Source organism: Phaethon lepturus, unplaced genomic scaffold (assembly GCF_000687285.1).
Source record: "Phaethon lepturus isolate BGI_N335 unplaced genomic scaffold, ASM68728v1 scaffold15463, whole genome shotgun sequence".
NCBI lineage: Eukaryota > Metazoa > Chordata > Aves > Phaethontiformes > Phaethontidae > Phaethon > Phaethon lepturus.
In genome coordinates this window covers 7,193-21,290 of record NW_010528513.1, presented here as the reverse complement: position 1 = coordinate 21,290, position 14,098 = coordinate 7,193, and the positions used below count along the sequence as shown (strand labels likewise).

Genomic DNA, 14,098 nt, shown 5'->3' with positions numbered 1-14,098 from the left:
GGATCTTGCCCTGACGTAGCCTTAGGAAAAGACCTTTCTCTGCTCCAAGTGCTCACCTGAGCCACTGTAAGAACATGGTTTGCAAAACTCATGTGTTAGTCAGGGTAGGAGTAGCTCTTTCGATTTATATTCTCATAACAATCATCAACCCTGTGGCTCCAGGACCATGACTTGCCCGTTTTCACACAGTTATTCAACTGGCAAAGCTGGTGAACCATGTCTGGCTGGGGGATGTTGGCAGAGGGGCAGGTTCAGGGCTCCCAGCTCCCTTGTGTGGCTTGGCTCCTTTAGTGCTGCCAGCTTTGCCCTTTTGGCTCTCCTGAAGCAAAACCTTAGATTTAGATAGTAACAGGTCACAAAGCTGACCTAGCTCGCTGAACTCTTTACCAGCTGCCATCCTGCTTCTGCCACTTCTGCTGCAGCAGAGGAGCTTTTCTCCAGCCTCTGCAATTGCTCCCATCATTGTGATGCACCCAAAAGGGCAGAGAGGAGGAGTGGAGAGGGTTGGGGCATGATTTTGCCCTGGTGGGATGTGGGATGGCCTTGCACAAGTCATGATCCTGGGAGCATGCTGGCAGGGGATGAAAGCAGTTCTGGAAAAGGTAACTCAACAGTCCCAGAGCAAAAACCACGAAGCTGCGAGAGGGAGAATCTAAATCATAATGAACACCCCACATTAAAGCAGGGCAGGGGGGACCCCAGGGAATCAGGACTGTAAGCAAACTGGCAAACACAGGCAGGATCACCAGGGTGGTTCCTGCCTCATCAGAAAGTGGAGGCCTCCAGGATGGACCAAACAATGTGGTCCCAGCTCCTTGGCTGACAATGCCCCTTCTTCCAGCCATCAACCAAGCCTTCCTTAGACAGGGTTACATGGCACCAAGGAGGACATGAACCAAGAATCATCATCATCTCCAGGATTGCAGGGCTCAGGCACTTGGATGGATGGGTTTAACAACCAGTCTTACCATGGGCTGCAGGAAGCACTTCTGGCCCAGAAGAATGGCTGTGACCAAGTGATGTCTCAAATTCTTGTGGCCTGCCTTACCTTGAGAAGGCTTCATGGTATAGTATGGCTTTACGCTAGTGAGGCCATGAGGGTAGATGTTGTACGGTCGGCTTGCCAGGTTCCTGAACACAATCTGAAATGAGGACAGCCAGCAAGAACATTTAATGCTTTCTGAATGTTGTGAGACCTCAAGGCTGCCCTCAGCGTCCTTGCAGGGAGGGAAACGCTGGGCAGCAGTGCTGTAGGATCAGCTACATGCCCATGTCCAATGGGGAGGAACCTGGACATGTCTGGGACCATAAAGCAGGAGTCAAAATAGAAGAAAGACTGTTTATTTTTCTACCAATCTAAACTGTCCATCTTTCTGGGAAGTGCCCATTTTAGAGAGGGCATGAAAATACCATATTTATTAAAGGGGAAGTTTAATGTCTTTAGTCTTACTTTGCATATGAGACAGAAGAGGTCTGTCAATCCAGGAGGCGTCAGAGGACCAAGACATTAAGTCTGCACAGCGGTCAACAGCTTCAAAGTGCTCCCCACTTTACTGTACAGAGTCCTTCATTTATTTCTATAAAGAGCTCTGTCGGAGCTTTACCACAGGTGTTACCTTCAGCTCCATGCTCACAACCGCACAGGGAACCCCAGGCAGGGAGCAGAAATGTGAAGCTCCTGGAAACCATCCCATTCCTCCTAGCAGCAAAGTCAAGTGGTCAGTAGAGGTACTTGGGAAGACACAAGAAACAGTTCCCCAATACTATGGTAAGAGTACACAGATGGAGAAGAGTGGAGGATGAGAGGACATTCCTGCCTCAGAGGAACGTGCTGGGTGCTATTTGTCATAGATTAATTCACACGATTCCTAAGACACTTGCAATGAAGTCAAATCAAGGGGACCGGGCTGCATCCTGTCCATCTCTGCTGACCTCACCAAGAGTATTTAGCTTCAGCTTTCAGTAACATCTGCCTTTCTGTTGAACTTTGGACATTACCAAACATGACAGGGCACCTCAAGGAGTTATGTCAGACCAAGAGCTATTAGGAGGAACAGCATCAAGCTTTCCCCTTCCAGTCCCTTCCAGTTTCCCCTTCCAGTCCCTCTTTGTGGAAAGCAATCTCTCTTACCTTAAACTGATCTCCAACCTCCCCCTTAATGACAGGCCCCAGAATTCCCTTGTCCAGTTGATCTGACACCTTGCGCTTCTTGAAGGTTGCATCCTCATACTCCACAAACATCACTTTCTTATACTTTGAACCAATCCGCTGAGGGCCAGCCTCCAGGAACAGGCTCGTGATGTTTCTGCAGGCAGGCAGAGAGAGCAAAGAGCCACATGCAGGATGCTGTCAGAACCAAAGCAAGATCTTCCATTGACTACGGACGTACACAGCTGCCCGGGGACTACCAATGCACAGTGGGGACACCCATCCCTGCAATCATAATATGCTTCCTGGGGAATAATGTTTCAGGTCATTCAGTGTTTCTTTAATGGAGAAAGTCTCAACTAGGTTGCACGGTAGCAGCCTTGTGCTGACACTGCCCTGTTTTGGAGGAAAGTGGTGACTATAAGAGCTGAGACCATGGCAGGTTGTCCTGTGTCAGGGAACACCCCCAGTATGCAGGCATAAGACAACAGAGCAGCTGCCTTTTCTTGATCACCCCAGGTCCTTCCCAGGAGCAGGGCCAGCCCCAAGCTGGAGAGGACACCTCCTCTGGCTTACCCTGTGAGGCACTGCAGGTGGGGATTTCTGTCCTGCACGCCTTGCTCCAGCAGCCACTGGCTGGACTCCCCATCTGGAGCAGAACTCGGTGACGCCGCTACCAAGCCAGCCCCAGCCCACACAGCCTGTGTCAGCAGACACTGTGACATTGGGATTGGTGACAAGCGTCACCGCCAGGCAGTGCTGACTAAGGTACTTCTGCTGAGATATCGCACTTACATCACATCTCTCTCCAGGAAGTGGGGCAGCAGCAGGGGCTAATTGCCTCTGCCATCTACAGCAGACCTTCCCAGACAGTGCAAGGAGACCCACGCGCTGGGGCTGCAGGCACGTGTCCTGGCTGTGCGGGACCTCCTGGCTGGAGGGTGAGAAGGGTCACCAGATCTGCTTAGAAGGGGCTGACCCCGGAGACCTGGGCAACAGAGAAGCAAATGCCCTGGAGACAAATGCCTCTGCGGGGCATGTGGTAAAATGGATCAAAGCCAGGTCCTGACTTCCCATGGTCTCCCCAAGACCATCCTTGTCCTACATCCATACTGTTAGCATTAATAAGGAAGAACAAAACTCTCTAGGTTGGGCAGAAGGCAAATAAATTTATGGGGAAAAGGGGAAGAGCTGGCAGGACTGCCTCGAGGAGCAGCCTCATGGGCACACATGCCCAATCTCACCTGTCCAGAGACACTGGCTTCTCAGGGGCATAATCCCAGTCCATTTCCTCAGCCGCGATGTAGTGAGTCCAGGTCACAGGTATCTCTTTGGCGAAAGAGCGCACTTGGATCACATGGTAAGTTTCCTCATCTTCTTCAGGGTAATCCATGTCCTCTGGCTCATCCGACAGCTTCCCCATCTTCATCAGGCGCTCCTCCAGACATTCCTCCACCTTCACAAAGGCCTCCATGCCAGCTGCATTCAGACAAGCCAGGCAGAAAGGGTCACGTTTACATGCCAGCACAAGCATGCACTCCCCCAGGTTCTGCTTGGGAGATGTCCTCCCCATCAAATGGGCCATCACATGGGTCAACATATGCCACCCTGGTCACAGGCCAGATTGCACATGGACATAACACTACAGAGCAGGCAGGGCCTTGGAGCTGCAGCACTGCACAGAACCCTGAGCCCGGGCCATCCCTTGAACCTCTTTTCCCCCGAGCTCTTACAGAATAAAGTTACCTTGCTGATGGGACAGTATCTGGCAGAACATCCGAAACCAGCCAGCTGTTCCTGGCATGGTCTGGGCTGTGAGATATGTGGCAGGGGAGATTTCTAGGCTGCTGAGACGGTGGCTTCTCACTAGGAATGTGTGGGCTTCAAAGAAGATGGAGTGGACTTCTGGCCCAGTGCCCAACCCGATCACATGCCAGTGGACCTGCTTCTTGAGGCACAGTGTGAGACCTGCCAGGAGAGAAGGAAAGCACCCAGGAGTCAGCACTGTGTCCATCTCTTGTCCCCACTCTTGGTGTCATGGACTCAGAGCCTGACAAGTGCTGAGTACAGTCCCCTGCCCTGCAAGGTGGTGGCTTCAAGTTGGAGAAGTTGCATGTGAACATGGACTGCCTGAGCAAAAAAGAGGCACAGGCCACATCATCCCCCTGAGATAAGACTAGATTTACAGAGTGAGGGACTTTGGCAGTGGCTTTGGGAGGCCTGTTGATGGGAGCTTACAGCAGGATGCAGTGGCAAAAGAGGTAGATGTGCTCCTTGATTCTATAAATAGAGGAATCATTTATCTGATCACAACAATGGCAAGCCTCATACTAAACACCTCATCTCTGGCAGGGCTCCAGCATGTCCTCAGCAGTAGTTGAAATACCCCAAAAAGGCCAGAGAGAGGTCACTAGGATTATTTGAAGGCTGGAGAAAATTCCTCCCTTGGAGAGACTCAAAGAGCTCAGTGTGCTTAGGAAATGGGAGAGGACTTGACTGCATTGTAAAAATATTTTCCTGTGGATAAATTAGTGTGTGCTGAAGGGCTCTGTAATCTAGCAGGGAAGTGAATAACAAGAACAAGTTTCTGGAAGCTAAAGCCAAACAAAGTCAAATGCAGAGTCAAGCAGTTGTTTTTGGCACTGAGTGTGATAGGTGACTGGAACAGATCCCAAGAGTCCTGGAGGAGACAGGGTGGAGGCTCCATCCTGAGGCCCTCAGCTCTCCATTGCCACCTCTCCATCAGGCACCTCTCAGGCTAGGTCCCGCAGCCAGACAGGGGGTTGCTGGGTGGCAGTGGATACCTTCTCAAGGGGAAACCCACTGGCAGATCAAGGACTTGTGATGTGATAGTCCCTCTGGGGATAACACAGCCTAACAGATCCATCACCTGGAAACTCCTCTTGATGTCCCTTCTCACATCCTTTCACAAGTTACCCTGAGTTTACAGACCTGGCTTCACCCCTGGTCCTAGCACCTCCCATCCCCTCTATCCCTGTCCCTGGCACACTAATACTCACCAGGCAGTGAGCCATTGATGTAGCCATTGATGGTGTGCAGCTCTGTCCTGTTGTGAGGCAGGGGTTGAGTAGCTGCTGAGTAGCCGGGCTCAGAGTACCAGCTTTTGCCTGTGGAGAGAAGATGACACAGTCAGTTTTCAGTTGAGAGCATTTCAAAGAAAAAGGAAACTTTCCCACTGGGGTGAAACAGTATGAAAGCGAAAATCTATGAAAGTCTCCAGGGAAGTCAGATGCATGGTGCCTGTCGGAAATCCACAGCAGACCTGGCCATGGTTCTGCGTGAATGTGGTGCTGACCATTGCACGTGACAGGGCATTACTCCCCTGCAGCTTTAGCCTGTGTGATGGAAAGAAGGCCAGGGCATGGGATGGGAGAGCTGGGGGGCTGCAAGCTCCCTGCACCTGGGGCACAGACGAAGGAGTGGCAGTACTGCACCAGGAGCCCATTAGTTGCGGGCGCTGTACAAGGCTGAAATCCTTGGGAGGCAGCATGGGAGCTGAGCAGCTGCACTCACGCCATGGCCACAGCACGCACCCCAGACCAGGCTGAATTCAGTGTCCAATATTGGTCAACACTGTAGTTACCTTCATCAAACACTGCAAAGAGCATCACAAACTCTTGCTGCATGTCCTGGTTCCCATCGCTTGCCAGGGTCCCTGCAAAATGCCATGAGATAGATCTCTTTAAAGTTCAGCAAGCACCATGCCCATCTCCCCAGAGAATTCCCTTTGTGCCCTCCAAGAATTGGTAAATCAGGTCCAGTCTGTAGATTGCTTTTGTCATGTCTCATGACTGGTACAGCCCTGTTTTCAGCCTTGCAGTCCCCAAAAGCCCATGGTTGAGAGGCAGCTGCCCCCAGAAGGCATCAAAATGTCAGTTTGTGCTGCCTTCCCCTCACAGGCTTTCAGGATCCACTTAGTCACCTGTAAGAGCCCATTTTATCTATCCCCCCTCATCAGCACCATCATCTGCCCTCATCATCTAGACTTCCCTCCATCAGTGGAGAAACTGCTCCTGGTAAGTCACTGGAGTGTGCAGACAGTGCCCTGGGAGGAGGTGACTCATGCCCATTCTTCTCCAGTGACTACAGAGGGGTCTGGACAAATACCTCCAGGACATGGCTCAACCAGGGGTGACCAATCCCACCCCAGGTACCCTTCTTGCACTCAGCAAGTATTAAGAGTCAGGATTTCATCACCTCCATGTTTACCAAAGGAAGGAGAGTAGGCACACGTACTGTGGACCAGGCAGTGCTCCAGGTGTCCTGCCTCTCTCCTGCCTGATCCTTAACCCTTGCTGATAAAAACTTCCCTCTAGTTCTTCTGACAAAACCCTGTTTGACAAAGCACCCTGGCTGACACTCAATGATCACAGCTTGGTGAAGTTCTGAAGGAAAGACAAACATTTATGCCTCCATAGCATGGATAGGTAAGGTTCAGATGCAAGATAGAAGATTTCATCTGTGGTCTGAAATCTTGCAAAGGAAAGAAGCAACGAATTTCTCTCCAGGAGGTAAGTCCAAAGTGTGTTTAGCTCCTGCACTGGGAAGGGACTCTTTGAGGAAAGGGCCAAACCCCAAAAGTACTGTTGTTGACCACAGCTTATGGACTCCATTGTCATGTTCAGCCTCTGGAAGGCGTCTTTGATTTTCTGCTTTTCAGTTCATGATTGCATGTGACCTGTGCTGTCCTTACCAGGTCGGCACACGAGCAGGGCTCCGATCAAACCGGAGTTGATGTCCTTCACGCTATCGGTGTTGGAGGAGTAGGAGTGAGTCAGGCATGATGAGTCGCCATCTGTCGGGCCCTGGTTTTGCTGGATTTCCCAGATGTATGTGTGTGTCTTCCCTGGATCCACCCTGTCACCCTCCTTCTCTGACTGGCTGGTTTCATCCTCATACTTTGCACCTAAAGCCAAAAGAACAGCCAGATGTCACTGAGGGTTCATCCACAACACACTGTGGCTACAGAAATGCCTCTTCCCCCGACCCAGAGCACAGCCTCTCTCCACCTCAGCCCCCGGGGCCAGCCCGGGGCAATGGCTGGTCTCAGGGCAGTGAGCAAAGCTGTGCCAGAGACTCACTTGTTGGGCTGTGCACTCATGTCACCTGCCATGATGCTGGAGGGCACAGTCTTCCAGGACCTAAGCATCCAACTTCGGGTTCAACCTATGTATTACCTCGATAACTGATAGGGGTTTGCTCTGGGCTGTTTGCTCATCCCAGCTCATTTCTGCGCTGGACATGATCTTGTTGTTCCCTTGGGCTAAGCCATCTCTGTGACCATCTGTCCTCGTAGAGGGGTGTCAATAGCAGGGTAAGGGAGGATGTGCTCCCTCCTGGCAGGCAGGCGGCAGAGCTGGAGGTGCTGCGCAAGGGCTTGCAGCACCTGGCTATTGCCCGACTCACCCTCCGACGCCTTCCAGTAGGACACCCCGACGGCATGGAGGTTGTACGGGCGGGAGGCCAGGTTCTTAAAGGTGATGACCACCATGTCATAGACTTCTGCTCGGATGGTGGGGCCCAGGAGACCTGAAGGGGGAAGTCAACAGGGTCAGGCAGCTCACACCCAGCGACAGGCCCCAAAGGGTCTGGGCTTTCCACCTGCACAATTAGCGGTTGTCCCTCACATAGCATGGCAGTATTAACCAGCGTAAGCAAGGCTCCCTGCAACCCCAGCAGTTCTGCCATACTGGGACTCTACCCAGGTGCTGTTCCATTCCTAACCAAGGAGCTGCCAACATCCAACTCAGGATGAGTTTGGCCACCGTCAAGGAGAGCTAGGGCTCACCACGCTGCGGGTGCTTCTTACCCATCCACGCTGGCTTGGGCTTGGGCTGTGTGAACGAGGCATCAGGGTACTCCACAAACACGGCCTTCCTGTACCGCGGAGGGACACCAGGCGTGGGGGGCCGTGGGCCTGGGTGCCCTGACACGCTGCAGGAGGAAGGGAAAGCCAAGGCTGATTGCACAGCCCCATCCACAGACGGGCAGCAGCCACTCTCTTCCTCCCTTCCCAGCCAACTTGCCTGTGCCATGTCAGCACCGGGGATTGCTCAGCTCATTGTGTACTTTTGGTTTCCTGACAACCCCCAGGTATGCTTGGAAACGTTTTGCTCAGCTCATGGATGACAACATGGCAGTGATTAATATCACAGTGTTAGTCATGATGGAAGAAGACACAAGGGCAGGAGGCACAGTGCAATACCCAGCTGCAGCCCGGAGTGGGCACAGCCGCAGGCATCGCTGCCAGCCTCCTGCCTTGTGCCTTGCCCAGCTTCGTGCTTCCCCACCAGCAGAGACCCAGGGCACTGGGAGTGCTGCGATAGCAGTGCCATGGTGGCCTCTGCCCCGCAGCCACTCCCCATCCCTTCTCCAGCACCTTCAGGTGTGGCAGACACATCACATCACGTAAAATCTTGAGCATCCTTCCCAGCTCCACACAGGAAAGAGACTGTGTCGGGCTACATGGCAGGTCGTGGCAGTTTGCTCTGTGGTCTGAGCAACATCCCCACATTTGTTTCTTTTCTGACCAAATTGGGATTTACAGCCAGTCCCCAAAAAACTACTCCTTGCAGCAGGAGGATAAAGGAGTCTTGAATGTATTTCACACCCCACTTATCTCTGCTGGCCACTTTCTATCTGTAAGTGGCTTAACAAATTCATTTTCCAGAGGAATCCAGCATATTTATCAGGATAACAAAGCCATTAATTTCTCCAGGGATTTTAGGGGCTGGCTTATCAGCCTTGGGACTGAGACCATTTCCAGTAACCAGATGACTGCTTCCAGCCTTGTTTTGTTTGGAACAAAAGCCAGGTGGTATTTTTTTCCCTCTGAAGAAGTAGGGAGGATTGCTCTCTCTCTCTGACTAAGCCTTCATTCAAGCAGCAGTTCCCTTTGTGACTCTTCCTCAAGAGGAAGAGGAAGGAGCCAGAGTGACTCAAATTTAGGAAAGGGCAATGCACTCTTGCCCCCACACTACTGTCTGGAAGCCACCTGCAGCTGGATGATGCTATGAGGAGACGGCGGTTCACCCTCCCCAGAGGCAGAGCAGGACAGGCACCTACGAAAAACCCATGCACTCCCAGCTTCTGCCTTTCCCACCACGGCTCTAACCCCGTGTACAGGCTGGCAGGAAACCTCCAGCAGACGTGGCCCCAGTGAGCAGGGCTACTGCATTCAGCTGACTTTGACCATGAGAGCCATTATCATTCCTGGCTTGATAGCAGCAGGGTCTGGGCGAAGCTTTGCTCGCCAGGGTGACCCCACGCTGGGAAGCTGCAGTGCTATGGAGTCTCTGGCACTGGGCTGTCCACTGTCGGGAAGCTGTGCCTTAATCTCTAACTTGCAGAAAGCCCAACTTTGAAAATACATCCGTGAGATATGAGGGTCTGGTACTGATAATTCTGCAGTAAAGAAGGCAGAAATCCTCTAGAGACAGGGATATTGCTGGCACGCAGGGCCATGGCTGTGAGGCGACTTGGTGACACCAGGGCTCGACACCAGGTTCCAGCTGGCACAGCAGAGCCTGACAGCCTTTGCAGGGGACAAGCAGGCAGAGTTCGGTGCAGGGACATCTGGTCCAAGTGCTTCTGGCCAGTCCTCTGCACTTGGGATCCCTGTGGACTTCCTACCCCAAGGGTGGCTGAAGCTGAGAGAGGGAGATAAGTTTCTGGCGCCTTCGATCAGCATTGTTAGCTGCACTATCTGTTCATCTGTCAGAGCCCGGAGATGGCCAAGGTAAACAACCTGCACTGCTGGAGCACTCAAACATGGGCTGCTGCTACGTGGCCGCCAGCTCTGAGCCAGAGGTGAGATCCCTGGGGCCGTCACACGATGTGCTGCTCCTGGCTCCAACCCTGCCAGGAGGGTTGTGTTTGGGAGGAAGAGAAGCTGAAATCATGGAGAAGGCGTAAGCAGTCCTGGCCTGGTGTCCTGTAGCCCATTCATTTGGCAAAGCTTTCTACAAACATGCCAGAGAAAACCACTGGATACATACAGGGGTTTTGGAGGTTCTGCCTGGAGGTGCATCCTTGGGGGCTGCCCTGAGATGCTGGTACCAATAAGGGAGAACGGGTGGAGCAGAAGACACCCCACGCACAGCATGGATGCACCCCAGCTCCAGCGGCAGGGCTGGGCCCCCCCCACCCCCCGGCGCCCCCTCGCCCCCTGCCACAGTCTCCTGGCTCGCTCCTGCTTGCCCCTTCTCCCCAGCCTGGCTGTTTTTCTGTGCCCTCTCCATGCATGGGGATCCGGGCTGAGGCTGCAGGGCCAGGGAAAGGCACCGTCACCCAGCTGGGAACAGCCATGCCGAGCAAGCCCTGGTTCCCACCATGCCTCCCCCGGGAGCCATGCTGCCCAAGCATGCCCTGCCTCTCTGGAGTGGAGCAGGCCACCAAGTCCCTCTGAGAAAGCCAAAGTTATATCTCCTCATTTTAGAGAAGGACAAGTGACCTCAGACTGCCTGCCAGTGCCCGGCTTGTCCCCAGGGCAGCGCCAGGTCCCTGAGTCACTCCCGGGTCAGAAACAGTGCATGAGCGCATCATTAAAGCCAGTGCCAAAATGGAAACCCACAGGGTTGAATTAGCAGCAGGAGTGACCTCACCTTCACTGTAGCCTAAAGGATCCGAGTGCAACGTTAGCAGGAGCAGGGCAGGGGGGAATTACCAAAATGGGGGGTGCTGGATGCAATTTTCCTACTGAAGTAACCAAAGGGGGGAAAAAAGAACGTAGCTCTGACACAGTGACTATGGCAGCTAGTCAGGCTGACCTGGCCCATCACCAGAGCCCGGCTCCAGTGCTCCTCACTGCTCAAGTGTTGGTCTGAGATGGGGCTGTGGGCTGACTTTGCGCCAGTACAGAGCCTGGGGAAGGGGATGTGACAGCAGGACAGAGGGAAGGAGTACGGCTTGATCCACAGGGGGTGTAGCCATCCAGCTCCCCCGTGCTGAGCTCAGAACAGCCCATTCACAGCCGTGTGTGTCCAAGCCAGCTGTGTCTCCAGACAACGCTGTCCTGATGCCTGAGCAATGCAACTGCCACTTTTCCTTCCTACTCCAAAGTGTTTGGGCAAAGCCACCGTGCCTTCCTCCCTCTCGTCATTGTGTACAAACATCATTCTTTGCCCAAACACTAAAAACTATTTTCATTTCTTAAAGGAAAGTTTCAGCCCCAGCAATGTAATGTACACAAAGATACAAATAACTAAAGCTGGGTTTTACAAGGGGCAGACACAGCAGAGAGGCTTTGCTGCTCTGAGTCATGTCGGGGGGCACAGCCAAGCTCCTTCTGCAGCCCCCAGGCAGGGAGGCACGGGACCCCATCTCCCCTCCCATCTCCCCAAAGCTCCCAGGATGCAGAGAGGAACAGAAAGCACAAGGCTGGAGAACCAGCTCTTGGCTCCGAGCACAGACTTTAAAGGGTCACAGGCAAACAGCATCAAAGGTAAAGCAGTGCAGAGCAGATCTGCATCTCTCTGCAGATCTATTCCACCAGTGCACTATCAGGGGTTGCACCTAGTGACTCCTCATTGCACAGAAACATCCATACCCATCTGCACCAGCAGCTCAGTGTACCCACCCTGCCAGGTTGCCCCCATGCGCCTTCCTGCCTGGACCCAAGCTCCCAGTGCTGTGCATGCCAGGGTGGGAGAACACCCACAGCAGGCTGCTGGAATTGCAATAGAAAGAGCTTTACCCTGCCGGCGCTTGCAGCACGGAGAGCAGGTCACTGTGTATATAGTCCCAGGTGGTTTCCACTGCGCCGATGTAGTATCTTCTGACTTTGCCGATGCCCTCCTCAACCAGGCAGAGGAGCAGGAGGCCACGCAGGGCTCCCACCAGCATCATGATCGCTGGCTGGGAACCGCTGTGGCTTCAGGAAGAAAAGTGAAAAGGAAGGAATGAGAAATGAAAGAGGAGAGAAAAGCCTTTATCTTCTCATCCAGCTGTTGTAATCCACAGGAGACAATGATTTAAAGCCAGCACCCACAGGCTCAGTCAGAGCGCTGGAGAGTTTCTCAAAGACATCAGGAGAGGAATTGCTCGAGCAGGATAGTGCAAAGAGAAGCGTGTGAGCGATGGCCTCTCCCTCTCTTCCTCTGGGGTGGCAGTGACAGGAGGAGAGGAAAAAACAAAAGGAAAGGGAGGGCAAGCGCAGCAGTGAGCTCCGCCGCAGGACCCAGCTGGCTCAGTGTCCTGGCTGGGAAAGAGGTAAGGAAAGGGAGGGTTGCAGAGGAAGGGGAATTTAGGTGTGGTCTCTGCCTGGTCCTACCTTCCCTCTCACCGCAGAGGGGAAGGAGGAGAGCAGGTTGCAGGCCAGCACCCTGCTGCTGCCCAGGATACAGGACTTTATTTCCCCAGCAGGTCAGTCTGGGCTTGTGTCTGGGCTTGTACCTGGGACTGGAGCCCGCCGGGGAGCCAGCAGCTGCCTTCGGTACCTGCTAGCCCACATAGCTTGAGGAAATGGCAATTTAGGGGAAAATTTGCCTTCAGGATGCAGATGGCTTATTGCTACAAAGCAGGAGAGGCTGCCCTGTGCCCCCCAGCGCTGGGAGCCTGCAGGGCACTTTGCCTCTGCAGGGGCAGGGCAGGAGGTGGGGAAATAGCCAGGGATGCACATATGCATGTATGTATGTGGGGTGTATCCCTGTCCCCTGGGATCAAGCAAACAGTGATGATTTAGCCACACAACCTCGCTTTGAGCCACATAGGAGGGAGAGGGTTGGGGTGACCCCTGGGAGCCCCCCTCCCACCAGCTGCTCCTCACCGTTCTCCTCCCAGGGTCCTGCAGAACAGCTCAAGAGAAGCTGCACCAAAATGTTTTTGCAAATTTCTTCCGTTTTAAACTCACAAGTTTTCAATATATCTTTTTAAAAGCCCAGGAAATCCCCCACATATACCCCAAATGCACACGTGTGCTCACACACACCCCCCAGTATGTGGTTCTCCCTCGGCTCACGAAGGCAGGAAGATGAGGAGGAACGCCCTGCATGGTCCCAGCGTCCGCTGGGTGAGCAAGATTGGGAAACATCCCATAAATCATGCTATAGGGCAGCAGAAGTGCAATGGGAGCAGTGACCCCTTTGGTGACAGTCCCAGTGTGTGCAGAAGCGTCCATGTGACAGGTCTTGGTGCCTGGGCAACAGAGGGAGGTGGTGGGGATGGCGGAGGGATGAGTGTTTTGGGCCTCCAGATGCAAATCCTTAGTGCAGGGCAGGTAGGGGATGGGATAGGAGATAGGAGCTGAGCCCCCCGGGTAGGAGCAATCCCAGTGGATGTGGGAACACATTCCCCAATGTCCCACTGCCCCATGTAGCCCAGCATAGCCTGGGAATGACCTTGAGCATCCCAGCCCCATGGGCTCACCATGCAGGAGGACCCCAGGTCTGTGGGGTCAGTGACGGCTCTCTGTCTCCCTCTTTCAGAGAGGGGCCAGTTCTCACCACCTTGCTGGGGTCATCTCCTCTCTTCCCACCCCTCTCTTTACAGCAGCCCTGGGGTCAAGGGGGAAAACCTTCCCAGGCAGCTGGGTCTGGCCAGGGCTCGCATGGCAGCAGCAAGGAGCACCTGGGGGGACTCCCCCTCAGCCCATGTAAAACCCCAAACGGATGAGGGGCTGCCCACTCCTTCCTGTGCTCGCCCAGGGGCTGGCTGACGCAGCAGGAGCCGGAAAGTGCTCTCCCCACACCACCCAGCCTGCTCACGGAGAGGCAAAAAGCCAGCAAGAAACACATTTCCTCCAGCTTATGCGCTGGCGGCTGGCTTCGTGCCCGACCTGGGGCTCCTTTTCTTGGCAAGGAAGGTGAGCAACAACCCACCCCATGTTTTCCAGCAAGTATTTTGGGGCAAAACAAGTGCTGTGTCATATTCGGGGATGCCCTGGGTGCTTTGCACCACCTGCCCTGGCGCAATACGTAGAAGGATATTGTT

The 14,098-nt window shown here is 53.7% G+C and overlaps 1 protein-coding gene across 1 annotated transcript in view; it reads right to left on the bottom strand.

Annotated features, from left to right (window-relative positions):
• The window catches only part of LOC104618173 (coagulation factor VIII-like), a 25,720-nt gene extending 13,704 nt beyond the window's left edge, over nucleotides 1-12,016 (bottom strand). Inside the window, exons 1-10 of the mRNA XM_010283699.1 lie at nucleotides 11,865-12,016; nucleotides 7,980-8,104; nucleotides 7,577-7,699; nucleotides 6,864-7,076; nucleotides 5,754-5,825; nucleotides 5,170-5,277; nucleotides 3,896-4,117; nucleotides 3,394-3,628; nucleotides 2,132-2,306; nucleotides 1,049-1,142 (exon numbers count right to left, since the gene is read on the bottom strand). Of these exons, the coding sequence (XP_010282001.1) occupies nucleotides 1,049-1,142; nucleotides 2,132-2,306; nucleotides 3,394-3,628; nucleotides 3,896-4,117; nucleotides 5,170-5,277; nucleotides 5,754-5,825; nucleotides 6,864-7,076; nucleotides 7,577-7,699; nucleotides 7,980-8,104; nucleotides 11,865-12,016 (1,519 nt within the window). The remainder of the gene's footprint in view (nucleotides 1-1,048; nucleotides 1,143-2,131; nucleotides 2,307-3,393; nucleotides 3,629-3,895; nucleotides 4,118-5,169; nucleotides 5,278-5,753; nucleotides 5,826-6,863; nucleotides 7,077-7,576; nucleotides 7,700-7,979; nucleotides 8,105-11,864) is intronic.
• Between the last annotated feature and the right edge of the window lie 2,082 nt (nucleotides 12,017-14,098).